Here is an 11,953-nt window from a genome sequence, read left to right as displayed (position 1 = left end):
AGGCCCGAGGGGCTGCGGAGGCGCGGCCGGCGGGACTTTCCCGGGCGCGGGGGAAGCGCGGAGCCGGCGCCCGGGCGGGGCGGGCAGGGGGGCGGGGCGCGCTCCGGGCCGGGACGCCGCTGCACCAATCAGGCGCAGGCGGCGGCGAGCGCTCGGGAGCGGAGCCAGTGGCGGAGCAGTGCGTGCGGGCTGCGGGCGCCGGGCTCCGCCGCAGCTGTTGATCGCCTCCTGCCCCGCCCCGCCCCGCCCTGCACTGCCCGCGCCGCGGGGGAGCCGTGCGGCGCCCAGCCCGTGCCAGGGCAGCGGAGCAGAGCGGAGCCGGTGGCGGAGCCTGGGGAGCGGGCGCGGGGCCCCGCTGGTTCCGCAGGCGGCCAGGCTGGAGGGCTTCACGCCACCGCCGCGGGGCCGGGGGCCCAGGATGTCCTCGTCGTCCTCGGAGGAGTGCCGCTCGCCCGTGGGGCTGGACTGCTGCAGCTGCTGCCTGGACCTGGCCAACCGCAGCGGCCCGGAGGACGCGGCCGGGGGCAACGGCAACCCCCTGGGCAGCCCCACGGTGAGCAACTTCCGGCAGCTGCGGGAGCAGCTGGTGTGCGAGAACCTCAACGCCGACAAGCTGAGCAGCATCATGCGGCAGGACTCGCTGGAGCCCGTGGTGCGGGACCCCTGCTACCTGCTCAACCAGGGCATCTGCAACCGGAACATCGACCAGACCATGCTCTCCATCCTGCTCTTCTTCCACAGGTGGGTGCCGCTCTGCTGGCCCGGGGCCCTGCTGGGCAGGCAGTGGGACCACGCGCTGGCCGCAGAGGGCTCTCCATGCTTCTCGGGATCGGGCCCAGCCAGAGCAGGGGCCCGAGGGCTGTGGCGGTTCAGAGCCCAGCACCTGTGTAAGTCTGTCTGGCTCCAGCCTGCATTTTTAGGCACCTAAATACCTGTCCAAATACAGCCCTTGCTGACCCCGTGCTCACTGTGCAGTCAGCTCTGGGACTGGTGAGGGCCAGGGCCCTGTCGGCTTGGCTCCTGACCGACTCCAAGCCTCCCAGCCTGGAATGAGCAGTGTGAAAATAGCCCTGCTCCCACCTGGCTGCGGGGGTTGATCACATAGGACTTGCCAAGTGCAGCCCTTACCTAGCATCCCCGGCAGGCTGTGAGCACGTGGCTGCATCCTTCTGGTGGGGGACAGAGATACTTTTCAGGGTGAGGAGTTGGGGATGGGGGGTCTGTAGAGCGATGGGCGCCGGCTGTGTCTGCTGCTCCTTTTGGGTCAGGCCTGGGAAATCTTTAGTGCAGCTTGCCCTGTGTGTCAGGCTGCTGACTGTGGTGGTGGGATTACTTGCATAGCTGAGTAGGAGGCAGGTGCAAACCCTTGTGCTGAAATGCTTCTGTCAGCCTCCTGTCAGCTCAGATCAAGCATAGCCCTGTGCTTACCTGTTAGGGGAAATGCCACGATCACCACAGTGGCTTCCTAGTCACTTCTGGGGAAAACTGCTCTGCTACCGTGGGATAGTACCCGCATAGATAATGCATAGTTAACCTTGGCTTTATGCCCACTTTATAGAACTGGGAGACTCCTTCCGAGCTTTCTCCTGGGGCCTTATAACTAAGTTCAAGCAAAACTTAGGGGCATCTGAAACCCAAGCCTCCAGGCTTGGGCCTGCAAGTAGGATGCCCGCCAAAGGATTTGGGAACATCTGAAGCCCCAGATGTGGGGGGGGAAGATGTTTGTTGGTAGTAGGGCCACTTATGGTTCTGGACTGACTCACAGATTTGGAATTTGTTTCTGCTAATTTGGCTTGGAAAACGGAAAATTTAAATTTAAAAAAATGCTACTGTCCAGCTACTGTCCAGCTGCCACTAGTGCTGCTCCCTTCCAGGCACTGGCATTGTTCCTGGGGCATGCCAGAGGCATCGAGTCTGTTTTTAGTCATTTGGCTGGCCCCACTCCCCCTCTGGAAGCTAAGCTTCACTTTCCTGACCTGCCTTTTCTATGCAGGCAATGTCTGTGAGAGAATGAGCCCCCTCCCATATCTCATTAACATGCCTTGAAATAGCTTTATCACTTGCTAGGAGAAGGGGACACTGAGGCATGGAGAGGGACCAGCTTTCACTCAGTCATGTGCAGTGGCTATGGCAGAGCTGAGAACAGAACCCAGGAGTCCTGGCTGCCACCCTCCTGCTTTGACAATTAGACTACATGCCTCCCTTGGGATAGAGTTTGCTCTTTACTTTAAAAAAAAAAAAAAAAAGGCTTGGCCACTGTGACCAAGCTCTAGGAACTGGCAAAGAAAGATCCTGCCTGACCCCAGTCCATCAGTGGTGACTAACTGAGCCCAGCATAAAGATATTGGAGGTCCACCTTTGTGTGTCCCAGATATTCTGGAGAAACTGATACCTCTCTGACTGCTGGGAGCCTGGGGGCCAGGCTGCCAAGGCTTTGGCTGGGCAGAAAGCAGCACCAGCAAAGCAGGGACCAGTTGCTGCCACAGGACTGGTTTCCGTAACTTCCCTTTAGATCTATCTGAAATGTCAGGCCCACTAACTGCCAGCAGGGATCCCATCTACTGCAGGGATCCTTGAAAGGGGGTTGTGGACTGAAAACAGAGCCTGCTGTCCATCTGAGGGTATGCTCCTGAATAACTTGCCCTCTGAAGCTGTCTCTATGGGGGGGAAACGTGTTGATGCTGTTGTGCAAGGCAGACTAGAGATGGATGGGAGAGGAGTCTAAGCAGTGAAAACACAAGAGGCAGGAAGTGGGAGTGTGTGTGGTGGTGCAGGGCTCCACCTTAGCTATCAAACCAGCATGATGGAACAAACCAGCTCCCTCACTCTGCATGAGGCTGCCCTGTCATTCTCCCAGCTGTAAGACAGGGCCCTATAACTTTCCCTTTGCCCTATAACTTTCCCCATACCCCACAGCGGCGCCCAGCTCCAGTTCAGTCAATCTCTGGGAGTCTTTTCCAGTTCTGCACACACAAGCACTGGGCCAAATCAGTGGGAAGAGACAATCCTTTAAGAGAGTGGCTAAAAAGTGTCCAGGTTTACTTAGGAGAAATATACTGTGGGGGGTGAAGGGGAGGTTGTGATGAAGTAGCACAGCACAGGTGAAAGCCAGCTGCAGGGAGATCTGTGCGTCTGGGAGAGCTGTATACGGTCAGCAGGCTTGTGTGTGTATAACCACAGTGGAGCTGGGCTGCCCTGGGTTACGGGGAACCGTCCTGTCACTGGCTGCCTCAGCCAGTGCAAATGTACAGAGGCATCTAACCCTATTTCCCTACAGCAGGCAGTGATTGGGACTCCCTAGGGGTGAGTCCCTTTTCATATCCCTTTGGCACAGAGCAGGCAGCTGAGGCAAAGGGATGGATGCGACATTTCCAAGGCCCCCTGCAGTGACAGTGTCTTCCATTCTGCCAGTCCTGTGCTCCTGCCATTTGGCCAGGCAACTGAAGCACTCCAGTAGCTGTAGATACCAGGCCAGGGACCAGGAGAGGGAGTCTCTATAAAACAAATGTGGAGGGAGAATTGAGCTTAGCAGGTGGCACTGCTGGGACACCCTGCTTCCTCAGGGGAAGTTAATGAACAGAGGAGTGGGGGTGGAGGGTGCACAGTGGGTGTTGTACTGTTGTAGGTGTGTGTACATCACAGCCCTTTCCTGGAATGCCGCAGGCCTGTCATACTCTTCCTGGGAGCTGTATTAGTGAGTGCTGGCTCACGTGCGTGAGAGCAGGGTGAGGCAAACAAATGCACACCCATTGCTGTACCTGCCTGCCAGCCTCTGGATACCTCCTCCTGCTTGCCTGCCAGGGCAGCCTGTCCCCACAACCTGCTCCCTTCTGCATACATCTGCACATTCCTGCATCTCCCTTTGCATACTTGCATGTACTCTCACATTCTGGACAACAGGAGTGTGCATCATGTTATGTACATGCAATCTGTATGCAGACATGCACATATATATGCACAAACTCTTCTCAACACCTGCTCGCTCAAGCATACATTCACTATTGCATAATGCATATACGTGGATGAGAAGCACTTAGGTGCATGCACACCTGCACAGCACAAGCAGGCGGCTTAGCCTGCAGCATGCGCACCCCCACCCCTACATGCCTGCTCTCCAAACAGCTCACTGCTGCCTGGTGGAGTCAGTGCTATTGGTGACCAGTCAGATGCTGAGGCAGACTGCTTGTTCAGGGACATCCTTCTGGGAGGCATTCTATGTGGGCCTTATGTAACTCAGGCTGCTGCTGAGGTGGAGAAGGGAAGGGCCGGGCCACAAGCCAAGGCAAGAGGCATTCCAGCCCAGTGTAATGGCTGCACGGGTGGGAGGCAGGAGCTGGCTCTCATCTGTAACAAAACCAATCAAGAGGAAAATAGGAGCAAGAAAGTGAGAGGGAGAGATTTCCCTCTCCCAGGGAAACCACAGGCCAATAAATCATTGGCAGTGCAAACAAGGGAGGGAAATCAGACATCATCTTCCAGAGAAGGCTGCTGGAGCACCCAAACCGGAACATTAGAGCTGAGCACAGACCAACCCCTTGCATGAGGGAGAAGGTTGCTGTGCTGGTATATAAGGGTCACATGGGCTGGGCAATGCCAAGCTGCAAGCCACAGGTGCCCGCCCCCCCTCCCCCCGCCATCCCTCGCCACCTCTGCTAAGTTAGGGGCAGGATTTAGACAGAGCCAGCAGCTTGCTGGCATCCCCCTCCCCACACCTCAGTGAGGGTCAGACCTCAGACCCCCCCACCCTGACTGCTTCAGACCCAGTGGTGTTCATATTGGAGGGTGGTGGGTGAGCAGCTGAAGGACAAGCCTGAGTATCAGCGCTTTTGGGTTCTGTGACATTTGCTGTCATGGGCAGCTTTGGCTGTAACATGGGAATAGTGATCCAGACTCACTCCCTGAGGGAGCGGGGAGGGTCAATTTGTTTGCGTTCATGAAGCACTCATATTTCCATGGGGTGTAGGACAAAGCAGCATCACAGTGCATTGTCTCTCTGGCTGTCACACCTGCCACCAGCCTTTCTTTCCTCTCATCTGAGCTGACGGCTCCCTGCATGTAACCCTGCTCCCCCAGCACTGAGGCCTTGGGTGCGATTGCTCTGTTGGGCTGCTGAAGCCAGGAGAATAGGATGAAAGCCCCCAAGACAGAACTTCAGGCCCAGGGCTGCTGCATCGGTTTTGGGCTCTGGCACTGAGGAGGTAGCTCCCACCTGGGGTCAGAGGAAGAAATGCTGGCAACTCTGTGTCCTGCTCTTCTCTACCAGCCTGAACTTTCTCCTTCTGGGTAATGAGGCAAGATAAAGGAGAGGCAATAGCATGGTCAGCATTGTAGGTGCTGGGTGTGGGCATGTTGATAAGCCGAACTATTAAGCACAGGCTGGAGGTTACTGCCACCTGAATGGCACCTTGGCCACACCCTCGGGAAGCATCTGGTAGGTTTACTGTCCCTGGTGATAACAGATTTATTTCCAGCCCAGCAGGGATGGGGGATCTTTAGCAGCAAAGCCTCCAGGGTCAGCATAAAGTTTTATGGATACAAAGCAGGCTCTCTCCAGTAAACTCAAGCAAGACATAGACCCAGGAGACAGAGCTGAGTTGGAGAGGCCTGGGCGGGAGAGCTGGATCAGATCCTGGGGGTGGTGGACTCTCAGGGGAGACACTTGTGCGCTCAGCTCAGCCCCAGGAGTAACTTGGCATCTCCCTTCTGGGAGCAGAGGGCACCTCACTGAGCAGGCTGCAGTGACTCCCTGCTGTTTCACATCCACTGTGCTGCTGCAGCTCCCTGAGAAGTGGGACCTCATGCAAACCTGCACAGGGTGAAATCCTCCTGCCAGGAGAACAAGTAGAGTCCTGATTTGACTGTGCTTCACATCCCCCACATGCAGGGGCATCAGTGATAGCACTGGATCAGGTCCATCAGCAAGGCCTAGTGACAGACTGCTCTCTGCAGCACACCTTGACTCAGAACCAGCACTTGTAGGGGAGACTAGACCAAAGACAGAAAGAGCTGAAGGTTACAGAACAGAAAGTTGAGGAGCCACATAGTGTGTCGTCTCCAGCAGGATGAAACCGGAGTAACAGGATAAAGTTGTGCAAAGGGAATGGGGGTTGCTGAGAAAATCTCATCACCAAGGTGACCACGGTGGTGTCTCCTAAAGCTGGGGAGAAGCCCCTTTGCTAGAGATATTCAGAACATCAGTGGCCGAGGCCCTGAAGAGTAATTGATAAGGAATATTGCTGCATTGCACAAGTCCTTGGGGAACCATCTTCCCGAGCCCTGGCAGAAGGTCAGAGCTTTGCTTTGCTGTCTCCTTTTCTCTGATCCTGTTGTGTGGGTATTTTCAAGTGTGTTGGCACTGTGCTGGTTTTGGATGCATGCAGTATGTAGGGGTGCATTCTCCAAAGGGCCATGCTGCCCAGTGCTGTGGCACCGGATAGCACTGAATGGGCTGGGATGCCAGGTGTACTCTTTGGGAGGCAGATTGTAGTTTTCAGCAACTTGTATCAAATTGACAGAAGCCTTTGGTGGACACTGTTGAAAGGGCAGCACAAAGCATCTTGGATGGGCTGTGCATTCCAATAGGGAAGAGTGGGTTTTCCAGCAACAATGAGGTGTTGTATGAGAAGAGGCACGTGTGTGTGCATACATAACACGTGTGAGGGCGGGCAGGAAGCTTGTGCAATGTGAGCTGTAGCCAGACACTTCTATACTGGCTTCTTTCAGGGTCCAGGCTAGGGATCCTTTGCAGGGTAGTTCTGCCAAGAAGGCATGGAGAGATGACACCACCGCCCTCCCTAAATCGGCTGCCCCTGTGTCTGCCTCTAAAGGGGTTCAGTGCTTTACTCTTGCTGGACCTGAAAGACCAACATGGCTACCAGTTGGGAGCTGCTGGGCCACCAAACTGGGTGTGCCCCACGCCACACTGACTGGCAGGGGCTGGGGCTGTGCACACAAGTGCCTCCAACAACGACCCGTGTGGCAGCCTCTCCAAGCCAGCTGCTGGTGGGCACCTGGGTTTTGGGGCACTGCCAGGCTGCTTCGCAGCCCAGAGCTGTGCATGATGACCCTGGGCTCGGCTCCAGAGCTGCCTCCCTGCCTAGCCTGGGGTCCTATGGCCTCTGGGACCCCTGCCCAGGCGCCTACCAGATCAGCGCAGCCCACACGCGGGGCCGCGCACAGGTGCGATCCCGGGCTGGGAGCGCGCCGGGACTCGCCCTGCGGCCAGGCGCTGCAGCCCGCCCCCCCTGCAAGCTGAGCGGCGCGTGCGGGAGGCGGGGGCGGGGTCGGCAGCGGGTTATTCAATTGGGCAGGGGCCGGGCGCTAATTGGCCGAGGAGACCGGCTGCGCCGCACAGGGGGCCACACGTGCGCGCCATGCGGGGTGCTCGCTGTGCGCCGGGTGCGCGGCGCGGGCGGCTTCAGCCGGGCAACGTGCGGGCACGGCGCTGCCTAACGCACCGCAGCGCCAGGGCACAGCCCTTACCCTGGCACCGCCGCCCTGCGCGCCCGGGAGCTCGCCTCCGCGCCTCTTGCAGTGCTGGGCATCCCAGGGCGCAGACAGTAGGGCAGGGCCTGGCTTAGCGCACTGGAGCACATGGCCGTGCTCGGCCCTACCTAGATGCACAGCGAAAGGCCGCTGCGCTGTTTCACGCCCGCCCTGCTCTGGAAAAACACACTTCATAATTCATTGCATTTACATAAGGAGCATGCACAAGCCAGATCTGTTGTTTAGCTCGAGCTTCTTTCCCACACCTGAGGAAGGGCACTTAGTGCCTGAAAGCTGGTCTGACATCTCCAGCGATTATACAGCTGCTTTAATAAAATGTTGCCGAACAAATCCCTGCCCTTCTTAATTCTCAAAGTGAGAGGGCACAACCGTATGCTGCTTCTATGCACCACAGCTTACTGGACATACTTTGCTTCACAGAATATCTCACAAACAGTGCATATCATCCACATCTTGTGGCATACAACCCACTTCAGGCGCTGTGTGAAATGCTGTTATACCTACCCTATTGGCGATGTGTAGGGGGTGCATGCAGGTGCACGTGCACCCCCTGAGATTGGTGGTGCACCCCCTGAAAGAAGCACCGCCAACAATGCTTGCAGCACCTGCGGGTGGTCACCATTTGCCCCTGCTGCCGACACCACCATGGCCATCTGCGGGAGCACCCTGCTTCCTGCGGCCGCTGCCTGCAGGCAATCGCCATGTTCCCCCCACCCCAGGGGCACACATTATTCATGATGACCTACCCCATGAAATTCAGCTGCTCCTTCCAAACCAGTTGCGCTCTGCTGTTCAGACTGCGCATGCCCTACACAGCATGGGAATCTAGACACCTACACTATACAGCCTACTGCACAGTGTGCCACAACCTGCTGTACATACCACACAACACTACTAACACACACTGAGTGCTTCAAACCAACAACTTACTCCCATTATTATACAATACAAAACACTGCTCCTAGACAGAGACACACCACTGCAAAACAACATGACACATTACATACCAGTCTAAAAACTATACATATCACATGCCATAGGCAAGATGCTGCAGATGTCCAAACACAATTATACACATGCTCTCACACACGGAACTGGACCCACTCCTTTCTTAAACCCTCCCTACCACTGCAGAAATGCCCTCTGTGTACCAGTGTCCCAAAGTGTTTGCGTGGGTAGGGAGGCAAGCAAGCTGTTGCTTCCTGATCTGGCTGGTATGCTGTCCTTTGCAGGAGGACACATTGATTTAAAGAATCTTAGTCATTTGCACCACAGTCATATTTAGCCAGGCTGGGAGCCAAATGGCCAGATTTGTAAAGGCAGGTAGATGCCAAACTCCCATTGATGTCAGTGCACATTAGACAACTGTACCTTTGCAAATTTGGCTCCAGACGGCTGCCAGGCACATGGGGAGCAGCACTGAGCTGGCACTGGCTGCCAAAGTGTGTGCACTTGGTTGTTTCACAGATCTCTGTTCTGTGGCTGTGCTTCAGCCCAGGCAGTGCTATCATGTGTTTCTCAACCTGGAGCATGAAGCTGGTTTTGGGTTGGCAGGCATAGGGCAGAAGGGAGGAGTAGGAGCGGTGGAAAAGGCAGATGAGAGAGCAGCAGGGAAAGGGAGGCAACATTAAATGAAAGTGCCCAGAGCAGTTTGATGCTTTATGGCTTTCTGCTGGAGACATTTAACCCTCCAGAGGTAGGAGGAGAGCATGTTGCAGGTGAGATTTTGTTTGTATGCTGGGTCTCGGGGCTCCCCAGCCTGATGCCTCCCTGCTCAGCAGCAACACTGAATTACAAGCTGTATCTCAGTTATTATAAGTTATAGCCCAGGACTTTGCAAGAGGGGAAAAGCATTATGTTAAGTGGCCCCATGCTTGGGTATAAAGTGAAGCCCCTGGGTGGTTTTGGTAACCATACATCCAGTGGTGGACAGGGCCATGTACCACCTCCCTGCAGAGGCATGCTCAGCTCAGTGCTGAGCCACTCAGCCAGGGCATCCATCTGGGTTCTCTGGGGCAAGCTGCTTTCTGCAGCCCTGGTGGGTATGGCCTGGAAGTCTGGATACAGGAGATGGGCCTCTGGCCCTTAGCCGGTTGGTTCCCAGGGCCTGCTGAGGTGGAGATGCAGATCTGGGTATGCATCTTTGTAATAGAGATGCTCATTCTTGTGCGTCTCAGGCACTTGGGAGCAGAACAGAAGACGGTTGCCCATGGCTGGTGACCAGAAGCACCTAGGGCCTACCTTAGCAGAAAGCCAGTGGCTCTGAACTTTTGTTAGTGATTGGCCCCAGGGGACCAGGTCTGATCTTGAAGGGCTTTGAAGCAGGGCTGCAGGTTGGTCTGCCCATGTCACAGAGCCCAGCAGAACACCTGCTGCTTCTTCTGAGAAAGTTGTAGCCACAAATGATCTACTCAAAGGGCAGGTGTGCACCCCCAAATACAGGCTACAGATCAGCAGGAAAGCATGTAAGGAGCTCTCCTCACCACCAACTGGGTTAAAGTTGCCAGCACCAGGTTAAAATTAACCAGGCCTCCTGAGTGTCTGCTCCCTGGAATAGCTCTAAGCAAAGGCCCCTGCTCCTAGGTAGTGTCAAAGTGCCAGTGCTGTATTGTTTTAACCTTGTAAAACCCCCAAAACCTTTTGCTTCCTTGCCCAGTCTGATATTGGTATGTGTCAGGATCCAGCTGCTTAGAACACAGCCCTGAGGTCAGAAAAACCCCAGCTATTGGACCCAGTGAGACAGCATCAGCCAAAACAGCCAGGAGGTGACGGGACTGAGGGCACTGAAAGTAGCATTTGGAGCCAGTATGTACTGAAAGAGACAGCAGCACAGGGAGGGGAGGGTAGCAACATGCCTTCATGCCAGCGCTCACTCTTACGGGTGGTGGGCTGCTGTAAAGCTTTTATTGCCCCTGGCTATGAGGGAGGGAGGGAGGGAGGGAGGGAGGGAGGGGGAACGAGTCATGACTAAGCTTTTCCAGTGAAGTCACCCTATCTGTTGATCTGGCTGCTATCATCACTGTATCTGAGCGCACACCCCTTCACTGATCTGTCCTCACACCACCCTGTGAGGGCAAAAGGCACTCTTGCCCCAAGACAGCAGCTCCAATGACTCCACTGAGGTTGCTCTAGTTGCTGAAGTGTCCACCTTGGCCACCCAAACCAGTTCCCTCAGCACAAAGTTATTCCTGTGCTCACGTGGCCTCCTACCCCACCAGGTCACTCTGAGTGTCTGGAGTCTTAAGTGTTCCTGTTGGGGTGGTGTTTAGTCATTGTGCCTCAGCTGAGTTAAACTGCCCATGCCCTCCTGCACTGGACTGTATGAGCATACATAACTCAGTGTGGGGCAAAGGCAGAGCCTTGTGCTGGGTTCTGTTGGGCTCTAATGTGAGCAGTGCCATGCACCAGCCTACCATTCAAGAGACCCTCCTCTGTCTCAGATAACTTGTGTGACCTTGGGCAAGTCAGTTCTCTTTGTGCTTAGTTCCCCAGCTGGTACAGGTAGGAGTAATGGGGCTTCCTGGTGGAGGAGTACAGAATGTGTGAATGGAGCTCTGATGTTGCAGCCTTGCAGGGTTCCAGGCACGCCTAGACAGACTGCTCTCTGGGCAGTGCCTGACTCAGGGCAGTGAAGGGACTGTGCTGAGGGCAAGGCTTAGCCAGGATCCTCAGAATTGGCCAGTGCCCTGTTTGGGAGAGCTTGAGCTTTGCTCTGCTGTCTGGGGAGTTGTGGTGTCTCATCCCAGGGTCTTGGAGCAGACTGGCCACATCAGGGAATGTTTTTCCTCCTGGGCTGGGGGTTATGTCTGATGTGCAAAACTCAAAGGGTCAAGGTTCATCCTGGCTTTGCCACTTGATTTAAGAGCTGGACTGAGTCATGAACCTGCCCTGGGCATCAGTTTCCCTGTCGAGTTAGAGCTGTGATGGGCTTTGAAATCCCTGTATGGGGGGTGTCAGAGAAGGGCCTTGGGAATCCTCACTGCACTGGAAGCAACTGTCAGTGTGTCCATATCTAAGCTGGGGAAACTGAGGCACAGGAGGTGGTGATGATTACAGTGCACCTGAGAAGTGCACTTGGTTTATTTCACCGCTGTAGCAGAAACCTTGAAGTCTCCTAGCCAAGCAAGTGCTATCTATCCCTCTACTCTGGCAGTCTGAGAGTGGCAGTCCAGGTTGCTAGGGGCCAGCTGCTTAGATCTCAGCCCTGAGGAATGTGATTCAGGTCATCAGAACTCCAGCTACTGGGACCAGGGGACAGTGCCCCTTAGAGGTGGTGGCAAGGGCCTTACATAAGAGCAAGGATCTTTTCAGTGGTGTTAGCTGTGAGCCAGCAGTACACTAGTGACCTGCAGAGAACTGTGTGTGGACTAAACCCTGAGCCCATCACTGAGCAATGAGTGATTATTCATTAAGTCTGAAATGGGCAATCTTCTTCAGTTAGTTCAGC

At 55.4% G+C, this 11,953-nt stretch overlaps 1 protein-coding gene across 1 annotated transcript in view; it reads left to right on the top strand.

The window, feature by feature from the left end:
* Nucleotides 1-259: 259 nt before the first annotated feature.
* TSC22D3 (TSC22 domain family member 3) overlaps nucleotides 260-11,953 on the top strand; it is a 69,051-nt gene continuing 57,357 nt past the window's right edge. Inside the window, exon 1 of the mRNA XM_019481933.2 lies at nucleotides 260-741. Within this exon, the coding sequence (XP_019337478.1) occupies nucleotides 419-741 (323 nt within the window). The 5' untranslated portion in view covers nucleotides 260-418. The remainder of the gene's footprint in view (nucleotides 742-11,953) is intronic.

The sequence above is a fragment of the Alligator mississippiensis genome, chromosome 8 (genome assembly GCF_030867095.1).
Source record: "Alligator mississippiensis isolate rAllMis1 chromosome 8, rAllMis1, whole genome shotgun sequence".
NCBI classification, from domain to species: domain Eukaryota; kingdom Metazoa; phylum Chordata; order Crocodylia; family Alligatoridae; genus Alligator; species Alligator mississippiensis.
The sequence above is the reverse complement of the archived record's forward strand: the minus strand, read 5'-3'. Positions and strand labels throughout refer to the sequence as shown.